The 16,268-nt window shown below is 32.7% G+C and overlaps 2 protein-coding genes and 1 long non-coding RNA gene across 5 annotated transcripts in view; 2 read left to right on the top strand and 1 right to left on the bottom strand.

Moving 5' to 3' along the window:
* Nucleotides 1-5,949, top strand: part of LOC136040599 (uncharacterized) — a 95,923-nt gene extending 89,974 nt beyond the window's left edge. For all 3 annotated transcript variants that reach the window (XM_065724858.1, XM_065724859.1, XM_065724857.1), the window contains exon 5: nt 3,205-5,949. In XM_065724858.1, the coding sequence (XP_065580930.1) occupies nt 3,205-3,396 (192 nt within the window). In that variant the 3' untranslated portion in view covers nt 3,397-5,949. The remainder of the gene's footprint in view (nt 1-3,204) is intronic.
* LOC136040600 (uncharacterized) overlaps nt 1-16,268 on the bottom strand; it is a 64,868-nt gene that overhangs the window by 20,110 nt on the left and 28,490 nt on the right. The window lies entirely within an intron of this gene.
* Nucleotides 8,920-16,268, top strand: part of LOC136040598 (collagen and calcium-binding EGF domain-containing protein 1-like) — a 30,868-nt gene continuing 23,519 nt past the window's right edge. Inside the window, exons 1-3 of the mRNA XM_065724856.1 lie at nt 8,920-9,077; nt 10,581-10,706; nt 14,191-14,339. Coding sequence (XP_065580928.1) covers nt 8,929-9,077; nt 10,581-10,706; nt 14,191-14,339 — 424 coding nt within the window. The 5' untranslated portion in view covers nt 8,920-8,928. The remainder of the gene's footprint in view (nt 9,078-10,580; nt 10,707-14,190; nt 14,340-16,268) is intronic.

Consider the following 16,268-nt stretch of genomic DNA (forward strand, 5'->3'; position numbering starts at 1 on the left):
TATTGTTTGTTTTTTTATTATCTGGATGCACATACTTTCTTTAGATATACCTCGACGATTTCCCCCAGTTCATATTTCAGTGCTCATTTGCCCCCCCCCCTCTCAACAATCCTCAAAGTTTCAATGTGGTGCCCCAAGCTTTTCCGGATTTATTTTACATACACCATTTAGATAACCTGAAAACGCATGTCTTTTGATATGCCTTACACCCTAGCTCTGCGCATATTATAAGTCCTATAGGAGCTTATAGTGCTAGAACGCTTTGGCAGTTCAGAGACAAAAAAAAACTCTGGCTTTTCTCCTGCTCCAACATAATATTTGATGTCCCTTCCCTCAACTTCCCCCTTCCTTTTTCCGACGGCACCTGAAAGTTTTAGCTTCATCCCCAACCCGTTGCCGAGATATGTCAGATATGCTATTTCAATGACCTGGATACGTGAAGTATCTTTTAATCTGCTTGTCCTCTTTCCCAAGTCAAGATTTGAGATCCTTTTGACCTCCCCTTCCCCCTCTCTTACAACAAAACTTAAAAGCTTGGTCTCGATTCCCCAAGCCATTCCCAAAGCTGCAGAGAATATAATTCCCATGAAGCATTTGAATTTGAATTTTGATTTTTGTTTTAAAACAAAATTCGAATTTTCAAATTTCAAGTTCGAAATTGAAAATTCAAAATTGAAAATCAAAATTAAAAGAACAACATTGGATTTTTTTGAAGATAAAAACGCATTGTCTTGCTGTAAATAGCAAGTAAGTAAACAAGTAAATAAGGAAGTAAAGTAAGTCGATCAAGGAACTTCTACAGCTGCCACATATTTTATTTTTTTCAAATTACTTTCTGTAACCGTTATCTTACCCAGCTATGATAACCCATCTCCCAAAAACACGAAAAAAAGAAATAAAACAAGTGAAAATATAATAATAAATACTGTAGGATATTTTAGGCTGTATATTGTATCAATGATAAAATATTTTTGTACATTCTGGAAATTAGATACAATATTCCAAAATGCAAACGTTTTTTTCATTCTTTTTATTTGTCATACTTACCCTTTGGCTGTTCAATTTTAGATATCAGGGGAATCGACCATGGGGGGATTTTCTACGGGGGATGACTAAGGGAATCAATACTGTATCGTGGAAGGAATTCTCCTAGTGGTTTTGCATGGGCAGGTGTCTCTAATCCTTTTGGATTCCTTGGCCATAATGTAAAAAAAAAAAAAAAAGAACGATTGTCTTGAGCCACACACAAAAAATCAATTGACGACAGCTGACAAAATGAGAGTCACAATCTAATTTTTGTAACATCAACCCAAGCATAATTGCCATTTAAGACTTTAAGCGTGATTTACGATTTTACTTACTTGAACAAATCCTTTAAATAAATATAACAATAATGCTTCTAATGAATAATGCCATCTAATTAATAGTTTTTTTTTCTTCCATATTTTAATTTTTTTATATGTTTACTCCATATAATTTTCATATTTTCCATGATTTTCCAAAAACAACAAAAAACTAAAAAGAAAAAAAAACTAAAAAAGCTAAAAAAAAGGTAAGAAACAAAAAAAGAAAAAAAAACTAAAAAAGAAAAAAACTAAAAAAGGAAAAAAAGTGAAAAATAAAGGAGAAAAAGAAAACTAAAAAATAAAAATAAAATTAAAAAAATAAAAAAAGGCAAAAACTACAAAAAACTAAAAAGAAAAAACTGAAAAAGCTATAAAAAAGGTAAAAACTACAAAAAAAAACTAAAAAAAATAAAAACTAAAAAAGGCTAAAAAACTAAAAAAAAAGTAGAATAAGGTAAAAAACTAAAAAAGAAATAAAACTAAAAAAGGAAAAAAAGTGAAAAATAAAGGAGAAAAAGAAAACTAAAAAAATAAAATAAAAAAAAAAAAAAAAAAAAAAGGAAAAAAAAAACTGAAAAATAAAGGAGAAAAATAAAAAGAATAAAAATGAAAATAAAAATAAAAACTAAAAAAAGAAAAACTAAAAACAAAACTAAAAAAGAAAAAAAAAACAAAAAAGAAAAAAACTAAAAAAAGCTAAAAAGAATAAAAAAAGGTAAAAACCAAAAAAAAAATAAAAAATAGAAAAGGAAAAAATACGAAAAATTTAAGGAAAAAATGAAAAATTTATTTCATCATATACCAATTCAAAAACGAAGCGCCCCCACCAACTGGGTGTTGGGGTGGCGCTTCGCTTTACCCCAACAGCTAGTTACGATATAAAACTATCAAGAGACCAGCATAATTAATCCTAGAAATTAAATTTCATGACCGAAAAAATTAACATACTCAATGGTTTAAAGTTTTACTATTTCTTCTAACAGTTTTGAACAAGGTGAAAGTATTAAAATCGGCCGATGATTATTAGCATGTTTAATTCCCCTTTTTATGTAAGGGAGCTATTTTCTATCTATTTGAAGAAATCAATAGACAATTTATAAAGTTTGATAAAGCCATACAAAATTCTACCAAGTAAACTATTCAAAAACAAGAAGAAAAAAAGAATAATAGGCACAAGGGGTAACACGTATGATATCCCTCAAAATAAAAATATTTAATTTTTTAATAAAATATTTCTTTACCTTCAAAGGAAAAAATATAAATCAAAGAAGATTTTGGTTCCTCCCCTCCCCAAGTATTAGGGGGGAGGGGTTGGATGCAAATTAAAGCGGTAGCGCCTTCAAAATGTGTTAACTACAATTGTTCTGCATATTATGAAGTAAGGATTGTTTTCTTAACATGTTATCTCCTCAAAAACTCCATTATACTTATTAATACTTATTTTAATACTTATTTTATGATACTTCTTAATACTTATTATTTAATGCATTAATACTTATTTTATTATTTTCGCCAGTTGCTTTTATGTTCTCATAGAAGTACTTAATAGTGAATATTTTCTATTACTGTGATCTGACATCTACTACTGCGGTTTGTTTATTCTTTATATATATATTTGTTGGATCGTTTTATATATTTTTGTTTTTCTTTGATTTTTTCTCTCTTTAAATTGTTATGTTTTAGATAGTTTATGTCTAGAGCTGAAGATGCGTTTGGTAGAGGCGAATGATTCGTGTTTTTTTTGTTTTTTTTTGTATTTCCATTTCTCCCTAATTCCCATAGATCAGTCTCTCAACATTTCTTTCTTAGTTTTATTCCGGCTTTAGATATTCTATTCATAACTTCATCTTATTTTCAGGAGCAGTCAAGAGTTACACGAAGTCCGTCTCAAACTGGATCTCCCCATTTTGGGCTTGAATATGACGACACTATTCTTAGCCGAAAGATGGGTTCTCCACTTGATCCTGCTATGACTAATGGAATACCTCCTGCCACCCTGGACTTAAGTGTTATTGCCCCTGCTGCGCACGAGCTTTCAACACTTGTCTAATCACATAAGTAATTGTCAATAGTAATTTCGCCAGAATTTATAATATTTATCAGTCTTGCTCCCCCTCCCACCTACCCGTCTCTTGTCTGCACATTTTTATTCTTTGCTTTTCTTAAACTGGGCATAGAGTATGTTGGACGACAAGAATTAAAAACTATAGCAAATACTCCTGTGAGGACTAGGGGAAAATACTTTTCCCCCTTCACCCAAACACAAAATTCAACGTCCTCTTACCTGATTGCAGAGCCGAATCATGATGATTCTGCTAAATGAAGATTACAATTACTGTTGTTTTTTTTTCGATGACTTCTTTTCTTCAAGTCTAAGGTACATAAGATAGGCCTATATATAAGTCAGCCTTAAAGTATTAGAAAATTTCCTAAAATGATGGGTGTGTTTTTGTAGCAACCAAAATAATCCAGCTATAAAATCTTAAAAAAATTTCATTTTTGGCACTTCAAAAAATATTGTCTATTTGTCATAACGTTTTACGGTTCTTGGAAATATTTCAAAATATACTCGAAATCCTCACCAGCGTCACCTATTTTTAACAAGAGTTTTTTGAAAATTTTCAAAAAATTCTAGAGAATTTTGTTACAAACAAACTGTATACTGCAACTGAAATACATTTGAATTAGAAAATATATTTCTGGATTTTCAAAGGAGGTTTTTACTGAATATTCCTGAAAAATTGTGAATTTTAGAGTCTATCCTGCCCTCTAGACATTTTATACACACACTTTTATACACCTCCTTTTTTGTGAATCGGCACCCTGTGTTGAAACTGTGTATTGTATTTTTATCCGTATATTTTAGAGGGAGTGACAGAGCAAGAGATAAGTGAAAAGTTGTCTATTGCTGAAGTTTTGTCGAAAAAATATAAAAACAAGACAACATACTGCCATCGTCAATTGCTGTAAGGTACTTTCAGTAAGAGGAAAAATGTCATGGAATTCAACAAGGAGATGAGACTTTGTATAGCAAACGTGTACTTGATCCAAATTCAGTTGTTTTTTTCTTAAGAAAATACCTAACTGAATTATTTATATAGTCTGGTAGCTATTTGCATTTTGAAATGTGACGCTTTTTATGTTTACATAAATTTCGCAGGTCAACAGTATAATAACAATATCTATCAACAGTTGCCTGTCAGCTATTGAAGACCGATGTATTATCTACTAAAAATTGTTAGTTAACAATTCTCAGAAACTGATTAATTGAATAGGAAATTTAAAAAAGGAATAGCTAACATTTATTCTTTCTTTTTTAATAGAGCTACACGAAATCATAAATTTAAGTGTACTTTGTTCCAAATTCAGTTTTTTTTTCTTTAGAAAATACCTAACTGAATTATTTATATAGTTTGGTAGCTATTTGCATTTTGAAATGTGGCGCTTTTTATGTTTACATAAATTTCGCAGTTCAACAGTATATTAACAATGTTTGCTAACAGTTGTCTGTATTTCTATTTAGTAAGAAGGCTGATAAATATGTATATTACATGTTTTGCCACCTTATGAATGTTCTTTGACTATAGATAATGGATTCTAACCTTGACCTTCGATAAAAGTATAGTTGACTTAATTGCAGTCAAGTCAACCGTAGATACCGTGGTTCTGATAAAATTCGAGCGCTGAAAGCTTGATACTTTGTTGGTAAGGCAGTTTTTAGAAATTTATTTTTGAGGAACTTAAATTGAGTCCACTTTAAGCAGCCTACTATCACCTTTGTCAAAGAATCTAAAATTTGCAAGTCAAATTTCCTGCATCCGTGCGCTGACACAACTCAATAACAGAATGCAAAACTTCTCAGGTTGACTTTTGTTAAACTACTGAAGTCCAAGGTTCAAATGCACTCAAAAAAAAGGTTTGGTGATCAATGGGTTACAACAACGCTTTCCCTAACTGTCAAATGATCTTCCTTTCCTCAGAGATGGTGGTGAAAAGAAAACTTCTGAATTCGTCTATTTATTTAATTCTCGCGGTCTTACGGAACTTTCAACCTCGTGGAGTTGGCTTTCATTTTAGATTTATAAAAACTACTACATATGTCTAATTGGACAATTTTAATTTGCTGTAATATTGTTGTAATTAAATATAGAGAGTAATTCTAATATTTGTGCGGTTTTATTGACAATGAGTTATTTACGATTCACGCTAGAACATATCTCTGTAAATTAGGGAATTTGGTATCCATTAGAAAACTCCAAGCACAATAATTAGTTTTGGAAAAAGCGTATCAGACGCTGTCTTTGCGTTGAGATCCGACGATGTTTATAGTGGTTTTTATGTTTATTTATGTTTTAGTCCTATGTTGCCATACAAATGAATTAAACTCTTAAAGCTTTACTCATGATGGATTTATTTTTTGATAATTCTCATTTTATATTCAGAAGTATATCGCAGATATTTCTCTGTACCTTTGTAATTTTATTCTTTTTTCATGTATGTACTACATGTACAGTACAAATAAGTATTTATTTGTAAATTTTGTGATATGGTATTTTTTATATGTCTGTTGATTTTGATTTTGTAATTAAAATTTCTTTTTTTACTTCCTATGTTAGATTTTTACTCTCTTTTTTAAAGTAATAGTTTCCCTTCTAATAAGAAACGAGGCCTATCAAGGTAGCCGTAGTAGTAACCGCTAATAAAGAACTGTAGCTGTCTCATTGGAAAAATACTACTTTTCAGGATGCGCCCCACAGGTCATGCCTGCACAAAGAGGGAGTGGCTAGAATTGACCCAAAGGACCATCTCATGGGAAAAGTTTGAAATATTGGCCAGAAATAGCTCTATTTTATGATTTTAATGACGATTATAATTAGGCTCTGACAGATTTTTAACATACTGACACGAATCTTAATCAGGAGTAATCATGGAATAGGCTTTTAAAATAGAATGATTTGATTCAGATTTTGAGCATACTGAATATTGCTTGCTATATGTTCACTTTCATATTTACTAAACTACATGTTCATTGACATGAACCTTAATCTGGAGTAATCATGAAATAGGGTTTTAAAATAGAATGATTTGATTCAAAGTTTTAACATACTGTCTATTGCTTGCTATATGTTTACCTTTATATTTACTACACTATATGTTCATTGAAACCAACCTTAATCTCGAGTATTCATGAAATAGGGTTTTAAAATAGAATGAATCAGTTCATTAAGACCTCCCTCTTTGTAGAAATTTGTCACACGAGACTTCAAACCACCGCGTTTGGAAATAGTGGGACCGAGTTTAGTTCAGACTTGTTTGTATGTAAAGGTTTCCCCATTCAATACGCATCTAATAACCCAAATTTACCCAAACCAACGAAATAGCTTTCGACACTTCAAATTATTTTCTTGGTTTTCAGGGAGAACTTTTGTGCCTCTATTCGATCGACGGCTTTATGCGTTTATAGTGTAGAAACTGCAAAAACGTCTCACTGCTAAAGGTGAAAACACCCAAACGCGAAAAGGGTGTGACTCTGGTGTCAATTTGAGGTGAGGGGGGACTTTTTCAAACCCCCATCCCCAATCTAGATCTTGAAAAATGCATTAGGCCTTTTCATTGAAAACGTCTTTTTTCATTTGGTATTAAAATATTAGAAAAAAAAGCAAAATCCCACCTCTGAATTTTAAAAAATACATTTTGCCCCCCCCCCCCTACATTTGGATGAATTGACATCACTGTTAGGACTGCCTCTGCCTCCATGCCAAAAGAAAGTGGTCGGTAGCAAGATTTTATGAACAGAGCCAGTGCGCTAATAAGTCAGTTATCAATAAGCCACTGCACCATCCACAAAGTGCCTTTGTGAGGTTAGGGGTTAATTAAAGCAGTGGTTTAACGGTATGATGAAAGTGTGTGTGTGCTTGTGTATTCTAAAAAAGTAGATTACTCTCTGAACAGACCCCTTAAATTTTAACTTGCAAATCTTTATTGAGTCAATTTTCAAATTGCTTATGAGCAAAAAGAGTTAATCACCTGCTTAAGCATGGGAACCAAAAGACGCTTCTTCTAAAAATGTAAATGACGCTACCCAAAATTTTAAATTCTTCAGTCTCACTTACCTGTGCTTACATTGAAAATGATGAGAAAAAGACTAGGCTATCTGACAGTAAAATTTTTTCCTGAACAGTAATTTTTCAGGACAAGCAATTCTGTTAGTCCGGATAATTTACAGTTCATCCCTCCAAAAAGTTTTGCACTACTTTTGGCCTCAATCGTAAGAAATTCTTTTAATTGACCAACATTATTTCTTTGTGGCCTAAATAAGGTCAGACGCATTTACTATCAGTTAAGATCTCACAGCTAGAAAGACGGTGTAGAATCAAATTGCAACAGTAGAGAATTTAAAACCGTAACGGAAAGTATCATATTGCAAGATAATGTTTTGCCTCTGGTATGACTTCTAATACCCTATTATGGTTTACTTATTTCGATGTGTTCAGGAGAAAACGGCCAGTTGATTTTTTTCTACTTAGATAAAAAGGAAAATAAAAATGTTTTCCCTGATCAGACAAACGGTTATGCGGGCTCGGAGATTGTTTTAGAAGAGCCAAAATAAATTTAAAATATAATTATATTAGCTGTTATAAATTTCTATTTCATTGAGTTCGTCTTCAAATAAATACATACATATATTAGGTTTTGCTACAAGAAGGCTCTTTTTCGCTTGTAGATAGCATGTATGCTTGTAATGCACCTGCAACACATTTTATGTACAATATTATACATTATATGTGCTATTTCCAATTTTATTACAATTTTAATGAATTTTTAGATATTATTTAATTTCTTTGTATTTTTTTAGAGCCGTATTTTAAGAGCCCCAAGTGGCTCACGAACCGTAATTTGGTCACATTTAGCTGTTTTTTTTTTGTTATTTTTTGTTGCGATAAAGAAATTAAAATGACTATCTGCATTAATAGGGCTTTGGGTGTAATCGTTTGGGTTACGTTAAGTGTTAATTAAGCCCCATTCCTAATGAGGTTTGACTAACAGGGACATTTTGTTAGTGCTATTTTGAGCCAATCAGATTATTTATATAATTAGCTGAAAAATTCTAATTGGATTAAATCAGTGCTAGCTAAATCTTGATACGAATAAAATTACATTGTAAATGGGCATTGATTAGATCGCAGGCCTAATCTGTGAAACCTCTTATTTAGTCCGTCAGGACGGTGTTTAGGACTAGTTTCTTAGCAAACGAATCATTTTCTAAGAATATCTGCGAGCTAGGCATAGAGAAATAACGCCATCGGAAAAAATACGAGTCTCTTGTGATTGTGGCAACATGATGAGATATTCTATCAGAAACAGAATGAAGAATCTTCCAAATTTAGCTTACTGAATTTGATACAGTGGGTTAAATCTCAAATTAGCAATAGTTTAAAACTTCGACCTATCGGGGTCCTGGTCAGGTGTTTTTTAAAAGCTACGTGGCTGATTTGCCTTGTAAACACTTAAAAACTTGAGAAACTTTGGGCATCTGGATTTTTTCATTCGATGTTTATTTCTTGTCTGGAAAATTTCAAAGATGAAAATGCTTCAGTCGTTTACGAGGATGCTATACAAACATGTTCTGTTCTTCTGTTTTATTTTAAATAACAAAGGCTTTGCACTTCAAGAAGAAGATGGATATTATATAAATGAACCTGAAGAAACTGGTGCTGAATTTGCCTCTACGTAAGTTCTCTCTATTTTTTTTCTTTTCATAAAGCAATTTAAAGGGCTAATGCATCTCTTTAGATTTATTAAGGTTTGACCGAGAGCAGCACTTATTAATAAAAATTTACAAATTAGTTTGCTTCACCTGGAAAAAAAAGTCCCGAGGGAATTGTTAAACAGCAGGGGACATGGGTGTCATTTGTATTTTCCTTAAATGTGCTCAACAATTACTCAATATTATTCTGGAAGTACTACTATAAAAAAAAACTCTTTAAGGGTATAAATTTGACATTAATTCCCAAGAAAAAATTGGTAAAGGTGGTATTACCCTAAATTTTGTTATAAAAAGGTTTGGTGCCTTTTTGTAGCTTAATCGCCGTTATAAAAAAGTAAAAAAAAAGCCAACAAGGAATGCTCTTGTTTTATGCTCCATCCTGATCGATATAGTTGCTTATCTTAATTGACGAATAACAAGGTCCTGTGTTTGGGCAATAGTAAGGGTCCTTTGTTGGCAATTTCACCAGTATGACGAATTGTACTAGTAACGCCTAAGTCAAATACTGTTTAATTTTTTTTATTTTAGTATTTAAGTAATATTCTACTCAGTTCCTAACACCCAGTTGAGCTTAAATTTTTCATGAATATTGATTTTTGATAACAAAAAATGCTTCAATTAACATTAGCCAGTTATTCATCTAATTTAATTAACACTACTTATACAGGGTTTTAGAAACGAAAATATAACAGTTCAAAATAGGGATTGAACATTTTAATTGACAGTGAAACAGATATAATTTTTTTTAACTGGGTATATAACAGTGTCCATCATCAGCAGTAAAACTCAGTAAAGGTTTCGGGACATTCTAGGACCACTGGGTTTATACGATCACCCTGGGAAAAAAAAAACATAAACACGTATCCGTGATCTGTCTTCTGGCAAAATATGCAAAATTCCACGTTTTTGTAGATAGGAGCTTGAAACTTCTACAGTAGGGTTCTCAGATACGCTGAATCTCATGATGTGATTTTCGTCAAGATTCTTTGACTTTTAGGGGGGTTTCCCCCTATTTTCTAAAATAAGTCTAATTTTCTCAGGCTCATAACTTTTGACGAATAAAAATAAACTTGATGAAACTTAAATATTTAAAATCAGCGAAAAAATGCAATTCTTCTGACGTAACTATTGTTATCAAATTTCCATTTTTAAAGTTTTGGTTACTATTGAACTGTTTGATAAAAATTAATATTCCAAAAATTTAGTGGACTTACGGAAATAAATAACATGATCGTCTATAGAAAATGCATGAAAAGTGACATTGTAAAATATGCATTCCAATTGGAATTCGAAACTGGAACCGGAAACTGGTACTTTTCGTATAATGCGCTAACTAAAATTTAATAACCGATTTCTGCGGAAGAGAACCTGAATTATCGAAAAATTTGATTTCTATTCTGTAAAAACTATGCACTAAAAAAAATAGCTATATCTCTATGCTTAAATTTTCAACTCGACTTTTTCAGGTCAGATGCTGTGGAATGTCCTTCGAATACTGTGATAGTTACACGGTATAAATGTAACACCAACGGCGAATGGACTGACTGCTTTCGTCGACATTGTTGTCCTGGTTATACCTACATTGCCGGAAGGTGATTTACTTTTTGTTATTTAGTTATCAGAGGCCTACCCAAAACAACGTTATAGAAACTCTTCATTAATATGGATATTATGAAAATGATTAAAGATTAAACACTTGAAATTATGACTTGCTTGACTTACCTACAAAAGCCTCTTTTTAGAAAGAACAATTAAGCTATCCTATTCTGTCATATTTATCCCTCTAGTTGACTATTGACATATTTATGGAATCCTTATTTTCTTCTGATTCGGAAATAATCATTTAATTCTTGAATAATTTCACTAGTCTACATCTATTCAATAACGCTATTGAACATAAGCTGTTGTATTGCTCAACGACTAGATGTAGACAAAGTGGTTGTTACAATCATTTCGTTGGGCTTGTTCGTAAACAAGAAAGATTCTACTTGTTCCCTTTTGTAGTTCATTGTGGCAACAAAGGAGAGAAAAAGGAGAAAAAGAAAAAAATCTAAATAATTGCATAATAACCAAAAAACAACGATTTTCAGGTATGAATACACCTAAGATGCAGCTAGGGGGAGGGGGCAAAAACATTTTAATTTTCATATCCTTGGTACTTTTCAAATGGCCAAAAGATAAACAATTTTTCCACATCTTTCAATTTTTAACTTAACTTACGTAATGTTGATATTAGACAATAGAATTCATACCTGTGTATATGGGAAATGGGGAAAGTATTTCCCTAAGAACTGATCAAGGGATCTCTCAATCGGACAATTTTTAGATAAATCCTTCAGAAAGTGCAAAAATAGAAGGACATCTTAACTCATATTTCTTATTTGAAATTCCGACCATATCCTGTGTCATTGGGGGAGTTGGAAGAGGGGACCGGAAATTTTGGAAAACGCTTAGAGTTGAGAGATCAGGATGAAGCTTGGTGGGAAGGCTTTCTCTTTTCAGAAAAAATAAGGTTTCTTTAATATCATACAAAGTTGGGAAAAATTATCTTATACCCTCCCCCTCCCCACCCCCTGCTGTTGGTCTAAACGTTTCGGTGGTACCTTTTCAGAAAACCTTAGGGGGGGGGCAAGCATTGATTTTGGGCCCCTATCCAGCCTTAAAATTTTTGTAATTTTCGAACATGTCTTTAGGTACTGTAATTTTTTGGGGTCGGCATTTTGCAGCTTATTTAGGGACCAAAAACAGTAACAAAATGGAACATTTACTGTATAAATCAGAAACATACGTACAGTTACTTCAGCAATGGATATCTCCTTTACTTCATTTTTGCGAAGTCGTCGACAAGCTTCTCAAAATCGAGCTCCTTATTAATTATTAGGAAGAATGGTATACTAATAATTAATTAGGGAGAATGGCAAAAACAGGATACTTTCTTGAAATGCAATAATCGTTGAGTATCTTCAATTTGCTATTTAGTAATAATTCACAGTAGAAATACAGTAAAAAAGAGAAAAAAGTAGAACAAAGACGAATAAACAAAGAAATTACATGGCTCAAATTGGAACCCTCTAGAAATTAGGGGGCAATGCCCCCAATTGTAAAAGCAAATCAATGGAACATTGCAGTTCCATTGCAAAGGAATGTAACAGGGGTATCGCTGCAAGTCGTGTAATACTTGAATACTATCATTGGAAACTAAGACATTATATGAGGACCAAAGGCCTCTCTCTCTCTCTCTCTCTCTCTCTCTCTCTCTCTCTCTCTCTCTCTCTCTCTCTCTCTCTTGCTCTTACTCTCACTCTCACTCTACTCTTACTATCCACATTAACAGTTTTTTGACTATTCAAACTATAAAATGAAGTAAAATAAAGTAAATCAAGACTTTAACCGAGCGTAAATTACTATGAATGAATTAATGAATCCTAAAAGGAATAGAAATCAAAACCAATAATCAAGTTAAATTTAAAAGGAGTAGAAGTTATTCGACATAAAAAAAAAACAGCCACGTGCCTGAAACTTCTCTAAATATTAGAGTCTCATTTGCACCTTGTCATTTTTGTAATGAAATCTCGATCTGAGTAAGCCTCTGGGGAAAATGGGGGTAAATAATTAGTAGGTGGCGTCTCCAGAAGGAAACATGCTAAGAAAACAGTTCTTACTCCATAATATACATAAAAACTATATATACTATATAAATTTATATACATAAAACTATATACTTAATTTTATATACTTAATATACTTAATATACTTATATACTTAATATACTTGATATACTTAATTTATATACATAAAACTATAGTCAACAGATTTTCTTGGTCACTTTCGTTTTCATTCAAATTTTTCCGATTTCACTTATTATAAGTACATAATTTTCCTTCTTTACTTTTATGGTCTGAATTTCCATCTTAAACATCCGCGATGAAACGCTTGTATATTTCCAAGATGACGTTTTCCACAATTGGCTTATAATAGATGACTAATAGATGATGAAGATAGACGTTTGATGAAGAATGTACACAACAAAAGTAACAAAGTTGAAGTCCCAAGGACTTCAACTTTAAAACGTAACCTAAATCAACAACACCAAAAACAAGTAACAAAGGAGTATAGCATTAAAAAAACAATGAACAGCTAAGAACAAAAAATCTCTCAACTCTAGTTTTTGTACATATTGTGAAGTAATCATTTTTTATTAATATGTCTCCTATTAAAGAGGCTAAACACTCAATAATTACCATTGGGGAGGGGCTAGGACCAAGCGTGGATAGTCTCCCCCTCATGAAAGTCGGAAATTCGTGAGGTTGTGCCGTCAAAATGTCTCTTAAAACGATGAAATTTGTCGAAAATGAGGATTTTCCTGGTTTTGTCTCTGGGAAATTACTTCGTTCTTAGCCTCCTTCATATAAAATAAAATGAAATCTATGGTATCTGCCATTTTGAGCTAAGAATAAAATGTTTTTTTCATTTTTAAAATAATTTTTCATTTATTTTACTTAGTGTACTAATGTGATTGAGACTTGGGCACTTTAGGGAATAGTATTTTGGCATGCTCTTTTTCTGCTTAGGTCAAACTAAATACCTACATGAAGTTTAAACTAGTCTGGCAACGACTCTATTTTTAAAAGATATATGTTTTTGAACGATTTTGCTTGACTGGATGCTAGCTAAAATTTGAGCAAAATTTAATAATAGAACAATTGGACCTGTCAGACTTCCTTGAACATCTGCGATTTAAATTTGAAAAAAATTGCAGTTGACAGTCACTTTCAATGCTGAGAGGTACAAAAACTCGTCTCGAATTGTAAAAAGTCGCCTCAAACAGTTTCTTTATAAGAATAAGTTGTTCTCAAATTGCTTTTCGAATTTCAAGCTCCCAATGTGATTCACTCGCCATCTATCTAATTAATGATTACTGTATTTTAAAATTCTGAAAACATGACTAGGTGGATGTTTCTTACTGCTATCGAAATATCAGAAAAAGCTAAAAATTGTTGCCCAAGGAAGCAGAAAAACAAAGAAATCGAAATCCTCAACTGGGAAGTTTATTAGTACAACTGTAACTATTTCTAGGTGCATTGGTGAGAAAGAAGATCCCTGCTCGCTGAACTTATGTGAGCAAAAATGTTCCGTGTTTTTCGAAAGAGTCATTTGCACATGCTTCTCTGGGTATAAATTCAGTGCCGAAAACCGGAAGAAAGGAATACGACCTGTATGCCTTGGTAGGATTTTTTTTCACTATATCGTACGCTGCTTGTCATGATGTTACATGGTGTCAACATGGTGTCATGGTGTCAACATGGTGTAGACACCATGTAGACAACATGGTGTCTACATGGTGTTATGATGTTACATGGTGTCACGAGTCAAACATGGTGCCTAAATCAAGTTCTTAAACATTGTGAATTACACTGCATTTAGTCATTTGCCTGAATGAAATGTATAATTTTTAATAAACCGCGTTATAATTACGTGGGACACCATTTCCCCCCTTCCCAATACTTTTGACGGCACTTGGAATATCCCCCTCCCAGAGTCCTCTATCCCCACGCAAGATTGACCGAAAGACCAATAAAAATAATGAAGAAAAGAATGAGCTTTGGAACATTCTAAATTTATTCCACAAAATAGGTAGAATGCATGGCGTGGAATATCTTGTAGCATTTACTTATGCATTTTCACATATTTTGGTTCTTTTTGTGTGCGTGTTGGATGGTTGAGGTTTAATAGTAGGGTAAGATAAAGATAAAAATAGTTTGAAAATATGAAACAAGTGGTAACTGTAGAAGAGAAGTCTTCTGGTGGAAGTACACATAGATAAGAGCCTGGGACTAAGAAGTGGGTATTACTTCCCTTGGAATTGGTCTGGTATCGACCGAAGTCGTCACTAACTAAATTTTTTCTTAGGGGGGGGGGCAACGGATTTCACTGACTGGCTGGTATTGACTGACTTTGGTGACATTGTGTTTAAAATTAATTCATTTTTGTTTCTTAACCGACTGAAATTAATCTTGCTACGTTGATTTTACATCATATATTTCCATCGACGTATTTGCCCTAATAAAATGAATTTGAAAAAAATTGTGGCGTTTCGTGCCCCTATTTTACCACCTGAAATTTTTTATATGACTGGCTGAAAACATTGGGAGAGGGACGTCCCCCTTCTCAATACGGTACGTCTATGCCGAAAGCTACAGTGCAATATACTAGTTCACCCCTCGTCATTTAGAATGCGTTCACTAGGCGTACATCAGAGGGCTTTTTAGTCTGAAATACTTTTAAGGGAATTTTTTTTTCTAACAGGGAGTCAAACTCAAAGTCAGAATTCAGAAAACTTAAAACTGAAAGGGCTCTTTATTCCAAATAAGCAGACAATAGTTCAAGTAAAGAAAGTTTTCAAAAGGTCATCGAGACCTTTTCGCAAAAAAAGTATTGGGTATCGTTTACTAGGCGTACATCAGAATATTAAAGCCCCGATCACAAGAAAGTATTGGGTATTGTTCACTAGGTTTACATAAGAAGGTTATCTAGTCTGGAGCACCTTTACTTACATGGACAACGTTGAGTCTTAGGAGTTAATGTTCAGCTGTGAAGAATTACTAGTCCGCAACTGGGAAACTCAGAATTTTATTTCTTGACACTCTTAAAATGATTGACTATCTCAGAATTCACAATCGATAGCGAATATGGTATGGGGCAAAAACGTGGTTTAGTACCATAAAATAACAGAAAAAGCCAATTCTCCACGGACAAATCTTTCCGGTCTCTTTGAAAAGGCCATAGAACTTTCGATTTCTGGTCAAATAAGCCCTCTTCTTATATTCTAGGATCATCGGTTCTATTAGGCTACTTCTGGTAAAAAAATTGAGCATACGCGCATTTGTAATGTTTCTTTTGGGAAAAAATGCGAAATTCCACATTTATCTAGATATGAGATTGAAACCTCGACAGTAGGGTTATCTAATATTTTGAGTCTAATGGTGTGATTTTCTTTTTAGATTTCACTTGGCTTTTTGGGGGTGTTTACCCCATTTTTGAAAACCAGGCAAATTATTTCAGAAACGTGTTGTTTGATGTATAACAACTTATTGAACTTACCGTGTTTGAAATCAGCATAAAAAGTTTTTTCTTTTGATGTAGTAATTGTTTTC

This window comes from Artemia franciscana, chromosome 21 (assembly GCF_032884065.1).
Source record: "Artemia franciscana chromosome 21, ASM3288406v1, whole genome shotgun sequence".
Lineage (NCBI taxonomy): Eukaryota > Metazoa > Arthropoda > Branchiopoda > Anostraca > Artemiidae > Artemia > Artemia franciscana.